Source organism: Calliphora vicina, chromosome 4 (genome assembly GCF_958450345.1).
Source record: "Calliphora vicina chromosome 4, idCalVici1.1, whole genome shotgun sequence".
Lineage (NCBI taxonomy): Eukaryota > Metazoa > Arthropoda > Insecta > Diptera > Calliphoridae > Calliphora > Calliphora vicina.
This window is the reverse complement of record NC_088783.1, coordinates 32629557-32647495: the sequence shown is the minus strand read 5'-3', so window position 1 is coordinate 32647495 and position 17939 is coordinate 32629557. Positions and strand designations below refer to the sequence as shown.

At 29.2% G+C, this 17939-nt stretch overlaps 1 protein-coding gene across 1 annotated transcript in view; it reads right to left on the bottom strand.

Moving 5' to 3' along the window:
• LOC135957686 (uncharacterized) overlaps positions 1-17939 on the bottom strand; it is an 88350-nt gene that overhangs the window by 36950 nt on the left and 33461 nt on the right. Inside the window, 1 exon segment of the mRNA XM_065508472.1 lies at positions 4915-5106. Within this exon segment, the coding sequence (XP_065364544.1) occupies positions 4915-5106 (192 nt within the window).

The following is a 17939-nucleotide window of genomic DNA, read 5'->3' as shown; positions in this document are numbered from 1 at the left end:
GACTGAAATTTTTCACAAATACTCTCAGGTGATAAGGTTTGTGTGGTATTGAAAAAGGGCAATATGATTTAACCTAGCCCACGCACAGTGTGGTAGATCGCAAATCTAACTGGACAAAATTAATAAATCACGTTGGGTTCACTTCTCACTTATGAATCATATAAAAAATGAGTTCAAATATATAAACGATTATAAAAAACCAACTTTTTTTCGCTATGTATTTTGGGATTTTTACCCGTTCTTCAAAAATTTTCTTTCGTGAAAAAGTAGAATTCATACTGGAAAAGTGAAAAAATTTATGGCGCAAGATGTTTTTGATTTACCTTGAAGTGAACACTTGAAAGATTAACTCAAATATAGTTTTACACCGGAACTATCCGGAATAAACAGCTTTAACTCTACTTGAAAAAACTAAATATTTTATTTTTTCTTTGTGTAGGTCATACTGGAAAAGTGCAAAAAATGTATGGCGGTCGCAAAAATGCGCAAGATGTTTTTGATTTACCTTAAAGTGAACACTTGACAGATTAACCCAAATATAGTTTTACAGCGGAACTATGCGGAATGAACAGCTTTAACTCTACTTGAAAAAGGAAACATTTTATTTTTTCCAATTTCTGATCTTCTCACAAAAAATAGTTTTTTTAATAGTTACAATGGAAATAATTAAATGAAAATTGTTGCATATTTCCTTGAAATCACCGTAGCCTTTTTAGTGTTTTAAATTCTCAAAGTTGGGATTCGAAAACGGGCAACAGTTTTAGATTTTTTAGATTTATATTATTCATTTACCAACCTCTTAAATGAAATGGCAACACTACTTCTGTTAACAGGCATATGTCAGATCACTCCGGTCAAATTTTACACAAGCGGCGTCTTGTAGTTTGTGTTTGACAGTCATTGATAGCAGACTACCTCGTAACTTGGGGAGAAACTGGAAAAAAGTGAATTTCTTCTGATCATTAAGCATTACTTTTTGCGGAAAAAAACATCACACAAACCAAGCCGAAGCTTGATAATTAATATGGGAACTCTGCACCATCTCACATGCCTCAGTGATTTCAATTTTGAATGATCAATTATGATAATCTCCAGATTTAGCCCCCAGTGACCATTTATTGTTTCCAAACCTGAATGTCTAGGCGGAAATAAAGGGATAAAAAATGTTGGACAAAATGGACAAAATGTATAGAGCTCCAAGGACACTATGTTAGAAAATAATTTTTTATCCAAAAACCTGCCACTTTTTAATCCACTCTTGTATTTTTAAATATATGAGACAATTGTACTTTCTCTAAAATTAATTCTTTTGTTTGAAAAATGTTCGTTTAGATCACAAGAAAAAATATCAAGTAAATATCAAGTGTATGTAAAAAAAATTTGATCAATTTTTAAAAAGGTCCTTCAGAAGTCCATCCAGCATTTTTTTTCTAAAACTCCATAGCAGAAAATTCCCAACGAAATACGGTTTTATATACCCAAGTTTGAATGTGTCCTGGTTGCCTATTAACAATCTCGGACTAAATTTGGGTTTCGTTGTCTTTCTTCAAAATGTTTTAATATTGTTACGAAATTGTACTTGAATTCAAATATAACGATTTTAACGGCTGATTTAAAAGTAGCATAATGCTTTCAAATAAAAGTGCTATAATAGCAAACTGTAACATATTTGTGGGCATTAATTAACATTAAAGCTTTAAGTTGACCATTGATCATAAGTTGGCAACGCAGTTTGCTGCGACCGTATATTCGAATATTCAGTTAAAGAACATTATAGAAAGTACACCACAGATGGCGTATGTATTAGAAATCTCTAGACAGTTAAAGAGAAACCTAGAGTGAAGATGGCAGTGTTATAAATAGTGGCAGAGGTTGCAGTCGTTAGTGAGTTTGATCAGATACGCTTTTTGAATAAACATCAACTGAGTGTGCTGTGTTTTTCCAGTTAATTCGTGTACATTATAAAGTGTGTTTGTATTTCTGCGAATTTATAAACGTGTATAAAAACAAGAAAGAAAGTATTGGTGTAGGGTAGTATATGGTCAAGCCCGACCATATAATACCCTACACCAAGTAAATGAGTAAAAATATTTTTCTTTTAAAATATCAATAATTTATATTTTTGAGTGATTTTCGGAAGTGGGCCTTATATGGGAGCTATGACCAATTATGGACCGATCACCATAAAATTAGGTCGTGTGATTTATGTCTATATTAAAGTTAACTATGTTGAATTTTGTGTGTATACCAACATTTTTAAGCGATTTATGCACGTCAAAGTGATTTTCGAAAGCGGGTCTATATGGGAGCTATGACTAATGACTAATGGACCGATCGTAACAAAATTTGGTGACATGAATTTTGTATATATAAAAATATATAATTATTTGGAGCGAAATTTGTGTAGATACATAGATAAATTAAACATTTATGACCGATAAAGTCCAATTTCGAGGGGACATTTATATGGGGGCCAGGTGAAATAATGGACCGATTTCAGACAGTTTCAATAGGCTTGGTCCTTGGGCCAAAAAAGTAATATGTACCAAATTTGATCGAAATACCTTCAAAATTGCGACCTGTACTCTGCGCACAAGGTTTACATGGACAGCCAGTCAACCAGACGGACGGACGGACGGACGGACATCGTTTAATCGACTCAGAAAGTGATTCTAAGTCGATCGGTATACTTTAAGGTGGGTGTTAACTAATATTTTTGGGCGTTACAAACATCTGCACAAACGCATAATACCCTCCCCACTATGGTGGTGTAGGGTATAAAAACATTGAGTGACTATTTAATTCTGTTGTTGTACATTTTAAATAAATAAAGAGTTGTTACAATTTTTAAACTACTAAACGGCTTTTATTTGCAATCAAAAGTATCCGGTTTATTTAAAGGAAATAAACCAATGTTTTGAAAAGGTTAAAATGTAACAATATTTATCTGTCTGCCTATGTAGGAAATTTCATTGTGAAATCTTAGATAAGTACCTTCCTATTAAAAATATCAGCAAACATTTTGTGAGTTTTGGTAATTTTGTTAACTAGTTACCACATTCATTACTTTGTAATGACTGGTCGTTACCCTGCTCATTATTTTATTTAGTAGAGTAAGTACTTAAAAGTAATGAACTTTTGTATTTAGTACAGCTTTTAAATGTGTTTGACTGAAAAACGAGAATTACTGGCTCAACACCATCAATACTTTCGAACACAAACTACAATAGAGCATGCCGGTTCAATTCCCACACAAGGCAGTTTTTTTTTATTTTCTTAGCTACTTATTCTTGGGATGAATAAAACTACTAAAGTCAAATAGTATATTTGCTGAAAAATTTTAAATTTTGTGTTAAGAAAAAAATGTTTTAAGTTTACTTAAATCTATTAATCTTCACAGACTCAATGATAGCATTTTTTGTTTTCTTAAAGATCTTACTAGAAAAAAATGTTTGTAATTTTTTCTCCAGACAATTTCATTTGACATATTTTGCTATGTCCAAACTGAATATTAAAAGAAATATATATTGAAAAATACGCCAACTGGGAACGAAGAGTCTGTGTAAACAAATTTATACATACATGACATCCAATGTCTGGATTTTTTTTTATATTAAAATCATTTATATAATTTATTATTATTGATAGATGATAGCAGTACTACATACATTCATACTGTATAGAAAAAATAACACATTAATAAATTTCCAAATAAGTAATCTATAGCTTTTTCTAAAGAATTTCTTAGACTTATTTATAAGTAATTTTGTTTATTCTTTGATTCATACAAAATTGTCTTTTGCAATGAAGTTACAAAGATTTGTACATATGACTTAGTATTCATCTTTTATATTTATTTACCAATAAAGATTTATAAATAAACAATTTTATATTTTGATTTATGATACAGAGACATAGATAATTTGTTTTTCAATATTAAAGATTTTTTTTCTAATAATGATTTTTTCAAAGTTTATTATATGTATTAGTTTTCTTATGGAGAACTTATTTTGCCACCCTAAATTTAGTTTAACTTGTAAGCAGGATTATAAATTTAGTTTGTAGTGTTTTGTTTTGCTTAATAGACATAATAAAACATAAATACTTATTTAAAATACATATTTTATTCTAGGAAATGATACTAATAAGTACACTGAGAAACGTTTTAAGGCACAACCAGAAAAAATGTATAAAAAATAGTTATCGTTATGTAACAATATTATGTTCACTGTAATTATCAATATGATTAGAGCAATTATAGTATGTTAAAGGTTCTACTCACATGATTGTAGCAATCGTATGTAAGATTTTAGTAAATAAATATATGTTTACGGCAATCATGTCCATGATGAATTATTATATCAATCCGAGAACAACATAATACAACAATTGTTGCTCCAAGCATGTTCTTAATTACTACAATCATATATAGATTGTAATAATCAGGTGGAAGGTAACTTTAACATATTATTGTTAAAGCAATAATATAAACAGTTACAGTGAACATAATATTGTTAAAAAACATGTAAAAATTTACTATTTAGGAAATAATTTAGCTTATTATTCAAAACCAAATTTTAATGCTTGAAAACTTAAATATCGATTATTTTATAACAACTTTTCTCTCAGTGAACTTTTGTTTATTAAATTAAGAACATAGTGTAAGTATGAATGAATAATACTAATTTAAATAATATAATATGTTAAACTATTTAAAGCCATAAATAATACAGAAAAGCGTTATTTTTCAAATTTACATTTACACACACACTAAAACAGCTTTAATAGAAATGAAGGCAACAAAGAAAACAGGAAAAAAATACACAATAGAATTGTTTTTTTTTTGGCAGGCATTAGTAACTAGTGTTCATTAGCAAAATGTTAACAAAACAAAATATACTGTACCGCACGAACCTCCCTGTGGAAAAAACTGTGAATAGATCAGTTTAAATGTCTCCTCCTTGACAACGCCCGTTGGACATTCAGCCTTAAAACCACGATAAATTCGTTTGATTTCATCTTCTGTAAAGCGGGTGGAACGACTTAAAGCACTAAGGGAATCGGGTCGATAGCGTGCCGGTGTTTCAAATTCTTCTAGTTCGGAATCTGTAAGAGAAATGGGGAAAAAATTAATACTAAAAATAAATTTATTTGTTTTTATTATTATTTGTAATGGTTCACTAAATAAATTAAATATTTATTGGCTAAATGTTCCTGTTTTCTGGAAATGATTTATTGTTTGCAGTTATATATATTTTTTATGAGTTTTGTAATGTTTTCGCACAGTGGGGAGTTAAATTATCACAGTAGTAATGAAATATGTATTTGTATTCTATTTAAACTATAAGACTTATGCCCAGTTTTTGACTTGTTATTTAAATACGCATTTACTTAATTTTTACTTAAAATTAAGTTGTATTTAAATACAGTTTGAGTTTTTCAGTGCTACATAATTTGTCTTATTTAAATAAGATAAAAGTATGGCAGCACTACTAAATATCAAAAAATTATCGATAGTTTTGCTTAAAACAGCTGTTCAACCAAAACAAAAATTGTTACATTTTGCCCAATAAGAAATGAAAGTTTATTAAACAATAAAAATATTGGTAGGAAAATGCACAAAAGAAGCTCCAATTGCCCCGCATCGGAATTGTAGTTTTTGCAAGACGCTTTTTTTTTTAGCAAAACGCTGCAGCGCGCTGCTGTTTGTTTTTTTTCACTACAATAGATTCGAAAAAAAAACTAAACAACAAAAGTCAGCTGTCAAAAACATATGGTAGTTTATGAAACTTAAATAGAATTTAAATGGCCAACGTTGGCCATTTAAGTATCATTTAAAAAAGCACTGAGAAACTCATTTTCGTATTTAAATAGAACTTAAATATAATTCATATTTAAATACGAAGTCAAAAACTGGCTCTTATACTTATTTATTTCATGTTATTATTAATTTCATTCGAAATTACTCATACGCCTAAACGGAATTTTGTAATATTTATGTGTTTTTTGGTGGCTCTTATATTGGAAATTTTTGATCATTCTCAGTCATCTAAAAACTTCTGAACATTTTCATACATATTTAAAAATAATGAAAAGAGGATAGACCTCTATCCTCTATGAAGATATCAAATAGATGAAATGTATTTGTTAATATACATTTTTGCACTGTATTAAAGAAATAATATATTGTTATTCCTCACGTATATTGAGTTTGTCATTCAGTTTGCATCTTATCGAAATATTGATCTTAAAACCAAAAAGTATATAGTATATACAAAGAAAGTCCGTGACTTTTTGAATGATACACAGGTTTTTAAATAATTTTTTATTTTTTTTCCAACATAATCTATTTTGAGCTTTACTTTGTCTGACGCGCAGTGGTATAGAAATCAAAAATAGAGGAAAATAAATATGTCTAAATGCTTTGTCGATTTGAATGAAATTTGACATGCACAGCTTGTCGAGTTTAAATTTTGGGTTTGGACCTCATGAGCCCTACAGGGGCGTGGCCAGAGGTCGCCAAGGTAGGACACCTCTGGTATGTTATATTTTTAAAACGATCCTATTTCTTCGTTTGAGTTTCGATTTCCAAGAAATTACATATAAAGAATCTCGTCGAGCACTATAAAAATCCTCGTCGTAGCTATCACTTGTCTCTTATAGCTTAGGAGATATTCGCATTTTAAAATTAAATTTTCAAAATTTTTTCCCACTCGACTCCAGTTTTTTGATATAGCGAGTCGAGATATATTCCGATTTTCTCCATTTTTATTTTAGTGGAACAAATATCAAATGGAAAAAGAATTGTTTAAAAAACATGACCTACTTCAAAGTTATTTTTATTTTAATTTAAAAAATTTCGATTTTTCGCTTGTTTTTTGGAAAAAAGGTACCTTACTTCTTTTTAAGTTATCTTACAAATTTCTGAGAAGATGTATAAGGAATTTATATTTTTTAAAAAGCTAACTTCACATAAAATATTCTAAATAATAAAAAATTTGAAAATTTTTTATGTAAAATTCAAATTTAGAGCAAAATATCTCAAATCGCATAGTCGATGTCAAAATATAGTTACTAGGGTTTCTGGTTTAATCGGTTAATCGATCAAATAATTAATCGAGGTTTAGATTTATTCGGTTAATAGTCAGTTTATTTAAAATTATTCGATTAACCGAATAATTCTATTTTCATTTTAAATTGAAAATACAACAACGAATTTTTTGTACAAAAACATAAAAAACAGCAAATAAGGTATTTGAGATCATTTTTGTGAAGATATCGCCTATTTGCTGCAACAACATCATTACTCAAAATCCGTGTTTATTGAACTGAGTAATACAAAATATGCGCTGTTCTATAATCTTTCATATAGTTTTATCAGTTTTCAAAAAAGTCAATTATTTTTTGTGTGAGAGTGTTTTTTTGTTGTAAACATCAAAATTAACCGCCTGGCCCAAGATGTCGAAGGAAAAATTATTCGAACAATTTTGTACGAAAACTATTCGAAAGAATTTTAAAAACTGAGTGTTTTTCATACAAATAGTGTCGACTCATTTTTCATTCGACATCGTGGGCCAGGCTGTAAATTTCATGTTTTCATGTATATTTGATAAGTAAAAAATTGGGTTAAATACAGATTAGAAAGATATTAACATCTACTATTTATATTTTTGAAATCGCATGATTTGTTGAAATTTTTTTTAAGAAATAGTAAAATGTCATAAAATATTCAAAGACGTTTTTCTCGAAACGACTTTTTTTGAATTATGATGTTGTTGCAGCAAATGAGCGATGTGTGAGTTTTTTAGGGTTTTAGTGAGATCTTCTGAAATAATCCTTTATATAAATAATACAATTTAAACGATTTTTTTTTAGATTTAATAAATTTTTTGGAAAACAACTTTCTCGCTGATTGTATATGTTGGAGAAATCAAAAGCATGATAAAGAATATTCCTTTTTGGATTGCTTTAGATTTTGATTAGTTTAATAGTTTTGTTTAGTTATGATAGAACACCCATTTCAAAAAAAAGCTTCGTCTATACATGTAAATACAAACAGAGTTTCAAATACATACATGTAAATCATGTTCAAAAAATATCTAATTTTAATTTGAAATTTGTATTTGAATTGAAACAGAAAGATAAATACAAACACATTTTTTAAAGTGCAAAAAAAGGAATTTCGGTTAATCGACACAAATTAGTCGGTTAATTTGTTATTTGAAAATCGCAATTTCAAATTATTCGAACAGTTAACCGTCCAAAATTAATCGGTTAACCGATTAACGGTTAATCGATTGAATACCCTAATAGTTACCTATTTCAGATGGCCAAATATATTCCTAATTACTTTGTAAAGGGTTCCGATAACCTCGCCCCTGATATGGATATTATAGTTAAAAAAACGAAAAAATCAAATTTTTGCGATTTTCTACACTCTTATGGGAATTGCGGGATTCCTGAGTAAAAAAAAACTCAATAAAAAGCATTTTTCGTCATATTTTTTAATGAATTTTCATGAATTTTTTAATTGTCAGAAGCTTTATGTATATTTGAAAAGTAGACAAAATCCCCTATATATTGGTGCATAATATTCTACCTTTTGTGCTTTACGTGGCAAATTAACTAGGGAAAACTTAACAACTCGCAGAGACTTAAAATGAGCGAATTGACTTAATTGTGAATAAATTCAAAAAGAATCCTTAGATTTTTATGATCGTTATCTGATTTTGTTCCTATTATACATATGTTGAAGCAACAAACCTGAACAATGCCATATCCGATAATTCGTGAGTTTTTAATACTATCGGACTAATCCTTTTTGAGTTATCGTTAATTATGTGGAGAAACGTCTAAAAAAGTTCATAATTTTACTTAAAATTGTTTAAAAAAACCTCTTCATAGAATTTAAATTTGGACCATATTTGTATTGGAACCACAATATATCAAAATTGTATAGTGGTTTAAAAAGCCACTAAAGTTTTTTCGATTTTGTTGGCCTGTTTAATTTTAATTTTATTTTTCCCTCAGCTTTTATTAATATTGAAATAAGCTTTTTACCGAATAAGCGCAATTTAGTTTTTAATCTTTAAACATCCAACGGAAACCAATAATATTTTTCATTGTAAGCAAAGCAAATAGAAATTGTATTTTTATTAAATTCCTTGGCAAAGACATATTAAATATATTTGTTTTATTTTTGGCAACTTTAATCTTCGAAATTGTTTTGTTGGAGGGCAGCTTTAAGACTCACAAAGAACGAACAAAAAGCACAACAGCAAAAACATCATAGAGACATTAAGTTTTATAGCCGTTTATTGCATTGTTTTGTAAGACCTTAAGGACATTTTATACATTTCATACATATATATATTCATTTATATATTCACTCATTCACTCATTCACTCAGTCAGTCATTCATTCCATGTTTATTTCATTTCACATCTTTGAGAAAACAAAACAACTACAATAGCAGAACGAAATACAACTCTATACAAACAAATACTGAACACAAAAATCAGATGCTAACGTTTTTGCCCCAACTGGCACTTAACGGCCTTGTTATAACCAAACAGTGGCTGTGTGATGTGTGTGTGAAGAGGTCGTTTTGACTGTGATGTGGGAAATGCTGGCGGTGCTGAGGATGATGATGGTGCCACTGTAATAATGACGATTATACTGACAATAATGGTTTGACTTATGTTTCTTTTAGTTTTTCTGCTGGCTCTCGTAAACAATATTGTACAACAAGTTTGGTTAGCAGTGGCTAAAAAGTGAAATTTCCTTGCCCCCTCTCCTTTTTAAATAAATGTTTCCTTCACTTTACTAATGTTGGGCCATAAAATCCAGCGAAAAAAATTTAAAAAAAAACAATATGAAAGTTTCTTGTTTTATGTTGGTTTTTAGTGAAGAGTTTTAAAAAAGCATATTTCTAAGGAAAATTTGCTTTAAAACTGAAATGTTTTACACATTTAACAGCAGCAAAAGTTGATGGTCTTATTTATTTGTTTGTTTTTCTGTTTTCCTAAAAAAGGGACCTCACATAATTCATATTAAACTTTAGTTAATAAATATTTTATTTTTTATTAACCAAATTAAATGGATTTAATGGTGGCTTAAAAATTATTTATGGCAAATTGAAAAGTTTAAAATTTGGAAAAAATTATCGCATTTAAATGCAAAAGCTGTAATAAAGAACACAGATGGTTTTGGTAATAAATATGTAAGAGCAATATATTTGGATAATAAATACATGATCTATAAGGAAAATTAAAGCAAACAGAAGCAATAAAGATAATATTTGCCACATGGATTTTTTGATTTTCCTATCACTATCACTAAATGTGAAGATGACTACTTAAGTTTTGAGATATAGGATGATTTTTTTTTTATTTGTCGGTCGCGGTTTAAGCGTCATATTTGACAAACTTGATACGCAGATCTTCCGAAGTAAATTCTGTTTGCTCCTCCAGCATGAATTCCGTGAAGATGTTCTAAAATCAGTTGTTGTCCGGCAATAAAATACTTTCATTTGGAACAATATGTTATCAAAAGTTGCAATTTGAACCTCACCCAGAAAAACAAGTAAGAGATGGAATATAAATGATACTTTAAAATAAAAATTTTAATTATTTTTAGGTAATCAAAAGCTAAAAGTTCTTTTTAATTTATTAGCGAAAAAAAATTTATTGGAAATATATTTTTTTTAATTTTAAATAAAATTTTTGTTTAATTTACTTGTGAACAAAAAAAATTTCTTTGTTGAAAAAATTTTGACCAATTGTAGGTCCAACTTACTTTGGCCTTATATACGCAAAGGTCTTTGAAATATCTATTACTGGATATCTATATTGTCATATTAATGACTTGTAATCCTGATATAGATATAAAATAGGTCAAAATTACAGGTTGTCCTGATTTTTTCCTTATATATCAGCCATTTGAGTGCCGATTATCTCGATTTTAAATAGCCGGAAGAACTACCGATATATTGATGTATGAATCATATATGTAAATTATTTTGGGGCTACAAGCAGTTGATTTCAACATACAGACAGACGGATATAATGATCCAGAATATATATACTTTATCGCAAATGAAAAATGTAGAAATTACAAACGGAATGAAAAACTTATATATGTACATACATATACCCTTGCCACTCATGGTGAAGGTTTACATATATATATGTACAAATATATTTTTAAACCTTTACATTTACCATAACCATTTCAAATTTTTTGCAATTTTTTTAACAATATTACGGCCATTGTAATTATTTATATTCTGGTTACCGTCATCCAGAATATGTTTATGTTGCCATTAACATGATTGTGGCAATCATATATATGATTGTATTATGGTTAACACAATTATATCATAATCACAATAAACATTTACAAATGTTGAAATGGTTAAGGTAAATATGTACAACTATATTTTTTCTCTGCGTGCAGAAGGAATAAACTCGAACCTTCCTTCATCAAGTTTTTTCATTGTTCATTCTTTTTAGTGTATGGCCGATTCAACTCCATTTTCTCTGAGCAATTTCAATTTCCTGTTTGAGACGACATTAGTCCACACACGATTATGAATACTGGCAGTAATCATTACCTAAGATATACCAGGATTTACAGGCGAGAATCTTAAGTTGTGTAAAACATTAATCAAACATACATCAATATTTTCGAGGTAGTTGTGAATGTTTACTTTAACCATTTCAATATTTTTACAAGTTTTTTAACAATATTATAGTCACAGTAACTATTTATATGATTGTGGTAACTATAATATGGTTAATTTACGATTCACATTATATCAATCATATATATGGCTACAGTAAACAAGTATTTATGATATCCATAGGCCGAGAGCATCATAATATGGTTAGTCCTTCCTCATAACAATGGTTGTCACAAACTGTTGTCACAAACTGTTTACTGTAACCATATATATGATTGATATAATCATGTGAATCGTAAATTAACCATATTATAGTTACCACAACATATAAATAGTTACTGTGACTATAATATTGTTAAAAAACTTGTAAAAATGTTGAAATGGTTAAAGTAAACATTCACAACTACCTCGAAAATATTGATGTACTTGCGTGAAAAGATTTTTTCTCTGAGTATAGAAGCTTGTACCTCAGATCTCGCTTTCGAAAATTATCCGATAACTTAAGGTATCTTGTATAAAGAGTGAAGACGTTAATGCTTAATAATTGCTGTCATGTTCCTTCGAAAAAACTTACACCATTAGGATATGTAATTTTCGTTTTATTCATTCCATGCCATTTAACAACTAAAAAAATGTATGAACTTTTTTTCGCGACTGCGATAAAATGAGACTTTCTTACTTTGAGTTAATAGATATTTATACCCTACACCACCATAGTGGGGAGGGTATAATGCGTTTGTGCAGATGTTTGTAACGCCCAAAAATATTAATCTAACACCCACCTTATAGTATACCGATCGACTTAGAATCACTTTCTGAACCAATTAAACGATGTCCGTCTGGCTGGCTGTCCATGTAAACCTTGTGCGCAGAGTACAGGTCGCAATTTTGGAGATATTTCGAAAAAATTTGGTACATATTATTTTTTCGGCCCAAGCCTATTGAAACTGGCTTAAATCAGTTGGTATGCACACAAAATTCAACATAGTTAACTTTAGTATAGACATAAATAACACGACCTAATTTCATGGTGATCGGTCCATAATTGGTCATAGCCTCCATATAAGGCCCAACCGAAAATCACTCAAAAATATAAATTATTATTGAAATTTTAAAAGAAAAAATGTGTTTGCTCTTTTACTTAGTGTAGGGTATTGACCGACCGACTACACTTTCTTACTTGTTTTTTTTTTTTGAGTTTAGATGCTAGCAGCTCAGATCTCTTTTTCGACAGGTCAAGGTCTCTTATCAACTCACCTAAGGCATCTTGAGAATAAAGTGAAGGTATTGTTAACACTTCAAAATCTCTGTCATGTTCATCCGAAAAAACTGACAGCCAATATTGAAAAATGAAGGTAGATCTATAGATATGAATCAGCTGATTTCAGTAATATGGCAATAGAAAACAAACAAAAAAATTTCAAAATGGTTGTGGCTTGGAAGGAGTTGCACCTATATATCACATTAGTTACATATTGAAAATTGTAGTTTATGTTGTTGTGGATTCATACTATTTTTTTTGGCAACTGTCAATTCTTGAATATAGAGCGGAAACTAGAAAAAAATTCAACCAAAAAATTACTCAAAAAATCACACCTACGAGTGTGCTTTTTTTTCACATAGTTTTTTTTAACTAATACATTCTCACCACTTAGGGTTTTGTTAACTGAGCTAGGTCTTTTACAGAGGAGTTTCCAATCTATGTGTATTTATATATGACAGTGCTGTATGTAGGAACACAAATTTAAAAAAACATTATTAGTGTTATTAGTATCTCGGCACCAAAATAGTTTCCAATATTTGTTGTCCTGTATAATCTAGATATATTCGTTTAGCAAACATTTAACATATTTCTCTTTTTATACAAGAAAAATCTTTAGAGCCATACGGTTTGCTTTATTGAGCTCAAGTTTTCTACACCATATGTAGGAAAATAAAAAACTATGTTTGTGCAGAAAAAAAGCAAAAAAAAACTTGGCCGATAAAAGTTTTATTGAAAAACTTTTGATGAATGACATCTTCCAGCCTCATACTTTATGCCTTATGGTTTTCATATTGCAAATGCGCCTAAAAACTTTAATAGAAATAAATGAATTTAAATTGTCAATTGACATTTGATTATGCAGAAAATAGATAAGTGCGAAACTATAAAAAAATTGCAAAGAAAGAAAAGTTTAAATTAAGTATTAAGAAAAGATATTGCAAAGAAAATTTATGCCAACGTTTGGCATAATAAATAGGTAAATAATATTGAAAACTAATATATGTAAAAGTAATTTGAAAAATGGCATTCAATTTCAGTATCTTGCTGTTTATATTTCAAGTAAATTTATGCATTTCACTTTGTCTTCTTAAAAAATCTGCAAAAATAAATGATCATTTAACATCTCATTTTCGAAATTAAAACAACATTAATTCATACTTAATGTGTCTTAAACATAATTGACACAAGGACATTTGTCACCATGTTTTCTCTACACTTAAAAGCCTTAAAAGGAGACATTAAATGTGTTGTGGATTGCAGGATAATAAAACATAAGAAACAATTAATACAACACTTAATAAATCAATCACTTTAAGTGAACACATCAAGAGACATGTTGTTAACAGCTTTAAAAGGGTTGGCAAATTACATTAAAAATAGTTTTTGACTAAAAAAAAACAATTTATTAAATTTTTTTTACCAAAATTTAAACAGAACCCCAACATCAAAGAAATATGTATTTAATAAAATGTATTGCCTAATGTGAGGCTACCTATCGGATAGCTTCCAGCTATTTAAATAAAACTTATTTCTGTTTATTCTTTCTTTATTTTTAAAACAAGTAATTACAATTATAAATCTCCTGAGTTTTGGTTTGTTACTTAATTTTAGTTTCAAAAGCAGCCATATTTGTTTTGCCACGCCTTAAGCTATAATTTTGAAAGTTTGTTAAATTTAAATAATTTTCCTAACATAACCTCCTTCATAAATTTATCAAAACTCCCGCGGGAGTTTCAAATTAGTGGTTCTCTTTTATTACTAACAGCCAGACATTTGTGTAACATCTTTGTTTATTTTCTTCATTTTGCTAAAGGGAAAATGCCAAAAAAATAAAAAAAAAACAAAAAACTTTTGCTACAAATATTTTTCAAATTGTCTTGCTTTGAATTACAGTAAATAAAATATAACAAAAATATTCTGTTATCTGCTAACTAAACCAAATAAAAAGTAACAGCATATAAATGTGTATGCAAAATATGCAAATTCATCAAATTTGTAGTTTATTTGAATGGTAGTAAAATAAAATAAATCTAAAATAATATAGAAAATCTAAAAATAAAATAAAAAAATCCCCCAATGATTTGTATCAATAAAAATAATGTGTAGATGTACATAGACAATTGGAAATATTAATATTGATGCCATTTGATCAAGGTTGTGGGGACAATGGTCTATATACTAAAAATATATACGTACGTAATTGGAAATACATTTACGTATACATTTTATGGGACACGAGTTGTGTCTTTGTAATATTGTTTTTTAGAAAGAATTTTTTTTAATCCACACATCCTCAAAATTGAGTGATTTTTTTTAAGATCATGAAAATCATTATAGTCAAACTTAAATTTTTTTTTTTCAGAACGGAATCTATAATTCAGCCCTATCTCCAACAAACCGATGTGTTGAGTAGTTCGATGGATATATTTTAAGATTTTCATTATCTTAAACAAAATCAAATAATTTTTGGTGTTTACACAGAAAAAACTATATTTGAATTCAAACATTTATCACATATTGAATTGGCTTCAATTATTTCATAATTGAATCAAGTATTCATGTGCTCAAAAACCAAATTTTTTTATATTTTCTATTGAATTTTGAGTTTTAAATTTGATAATTTTGATACTTGAATATACAATTTTTGTTATTGGTTGAATTTTAAATACAAAAATTATTGAATAGATAATTTTCGTAATTGAAAAAACAAAAAATATCAAAAATGTGTTTTCAATTACGAAAATTATCTATTCAGTAATTTTTGTATTTAAAGTTCAACCAATAACGAAAATTGTATATTCAAATATCAAAATTATCAAATTCTAAACTCAAAATTCAATAGAAAATATCAGAAAATTTTGTTTTTTAGCACATGAATACTTGATTCAATTATGAAATAATTGAAACCAGTTCAATATGTGACAAATATTTGAATTGAAACGTTTTAAGAAATAGTTTTTTCTGTGTACTCATTTTAAGGCTGTCTGTAGATAAAAAAGCTGACGTTGTTAAAACCATTTTGTTTTTAGCAGAAATTGTTGATTGACCGGATAACCGACATTGAAAGGTATTCTTTGGGAAGTTTAAATAAGTAATATAAATACAACTTCGAGTGACTGATTTGTAAAGCTTATAACTTTCTTATTGTAGTTAATAAAATCATCATACTCAATACAAGAACATGTACAAATTTTTCAATTTTATTATGTTTCCGGACGATTAATTTTTACATAAAGAAAATACCGTCAACATCTTAATACTGCTACAGTTCTCAGTGTTATTATGATAAGAAGCTTTATAACACGTTTTGAGAACAAGGGTTCAGTTATGAATAAACCACGAAAAACTTTTACTCGACCTGTCTGCACTATCCTAAACCTGTGCATCAGCGACAATTACACTCTGTCAGATGCACGGTTTGGCGTGGAGTTATGGCTGATAGAGTTGTTGGTCCATATTTTACCGAAGATGATATTGGGGAACCCGAAACTGTCTACGGGGTGCTATATCGTTCTCGATAATCCTGACATATGGTTCCAGCAAAATGGAGCTACAGCTCATACCGCGAAAGAAACAATGGCGATTCACTTTTGATTTTTGATTGCTGAATAATTAAAAAAATGCTGATTTTGCATGGCTACCACGTTCTCCAGATTTCACCAGTCTTAATTTTATATGTGGGGTTTTTTAAAGGGACCTTAGCAAACCATAAAACGAAAACGTTCTGCAAATTTAGCAGAATATTCGCACAGAATAAAAAAGTAAACAACAATTTTTTTTTTTGCTTCGAAAATGTCAAATGTTGGGCCAAAAATGTGCTGAATGTTTTATTTTACTTCTTTAATTTAAAAAAAGTGTCGCTGAAACATCCGACTGCTCGCCAAATCTTATGGTGAATGTGCTCCATCTGTTTCAACATGCGAGAGAAGTGGTGATTTTCAGGTTCAGAAGTGGTGATTTTAACACGGAAAACAAATATCGCCAGTGCCAGTCAAAAAATTTGTTGACCAATTGGCAGCATTATTGTATGAAGACTAATGTCAAACTTAACAAGAGCTTGCAAAATCGATGGGAGCTACTCAGGCAGCAATTTCAAAACGCTAGTGAGCAGCAAGATTCTTCCAAAAGGGTAACATACGAATTGAAGTGGAGAGACATTGAAGGAGGATTTTGTATGTCTTGAACTCTATAAAAGAAAAACATATTTGCTCCGAATCATTACTTGCGATTAAATATTGTTCCATTACTATAACCCGAAACGTAGGAGTTCGTTTGTGAAGTCCGGCCGATCAGTCGAATCGATACCAAAGCCAAATATCCATAGCGTTAAGGTAATTCCTTGTATTTGGTAGGACCAAAAGCATGCTAGCTATTATGAGCTGCTGAAATCTGGACAGAAAACTATAATATGCAGCCAGACATGAAACAGTAATATTTCATGTCAACACTAGATCAAATGTTGCAATACCTATTAAAAAGTATTAAACAAGAAATGGTTGCGATGTTTTGCCTCAACCGGTTTATAGTCCATACCTTGTGCCGTTCGACTACTATTCCCAATAAGAACCAAAGCCCCAAAAATTTAAGCACTTGAACATTTTGATGGAATTTGACTTGAATGCAAATGTAATTATGTTTTAAAGTTGAAAAATTAAATACTTTTCAAACAAAAAACATATGGCTTGAATTTATGTTTCCTTTTTACTGGAGAATGCTATTGAAATAAAGTGTAATACAACTGTAGTTCAATTGCTTGACTATAATTCAAGGCTTGAATTACACTTGCTTTCAACTTGTATTCCAGTAAAATTGCTTATTGGGTTTGTTTTGATCGATGAAGTACGCTCTCTCTGGGATACGCTTCACTTCAGTAGAGAGTATCCGAAATTGCCTTGATTAGTTCTTTACCTTAAGAGATGAGCAGTTCTTTTGGCGCGGAATCTATTTTTTGCCACTAAGATAGGAAAAGGTCATAGCTAGCAATGGCCAATA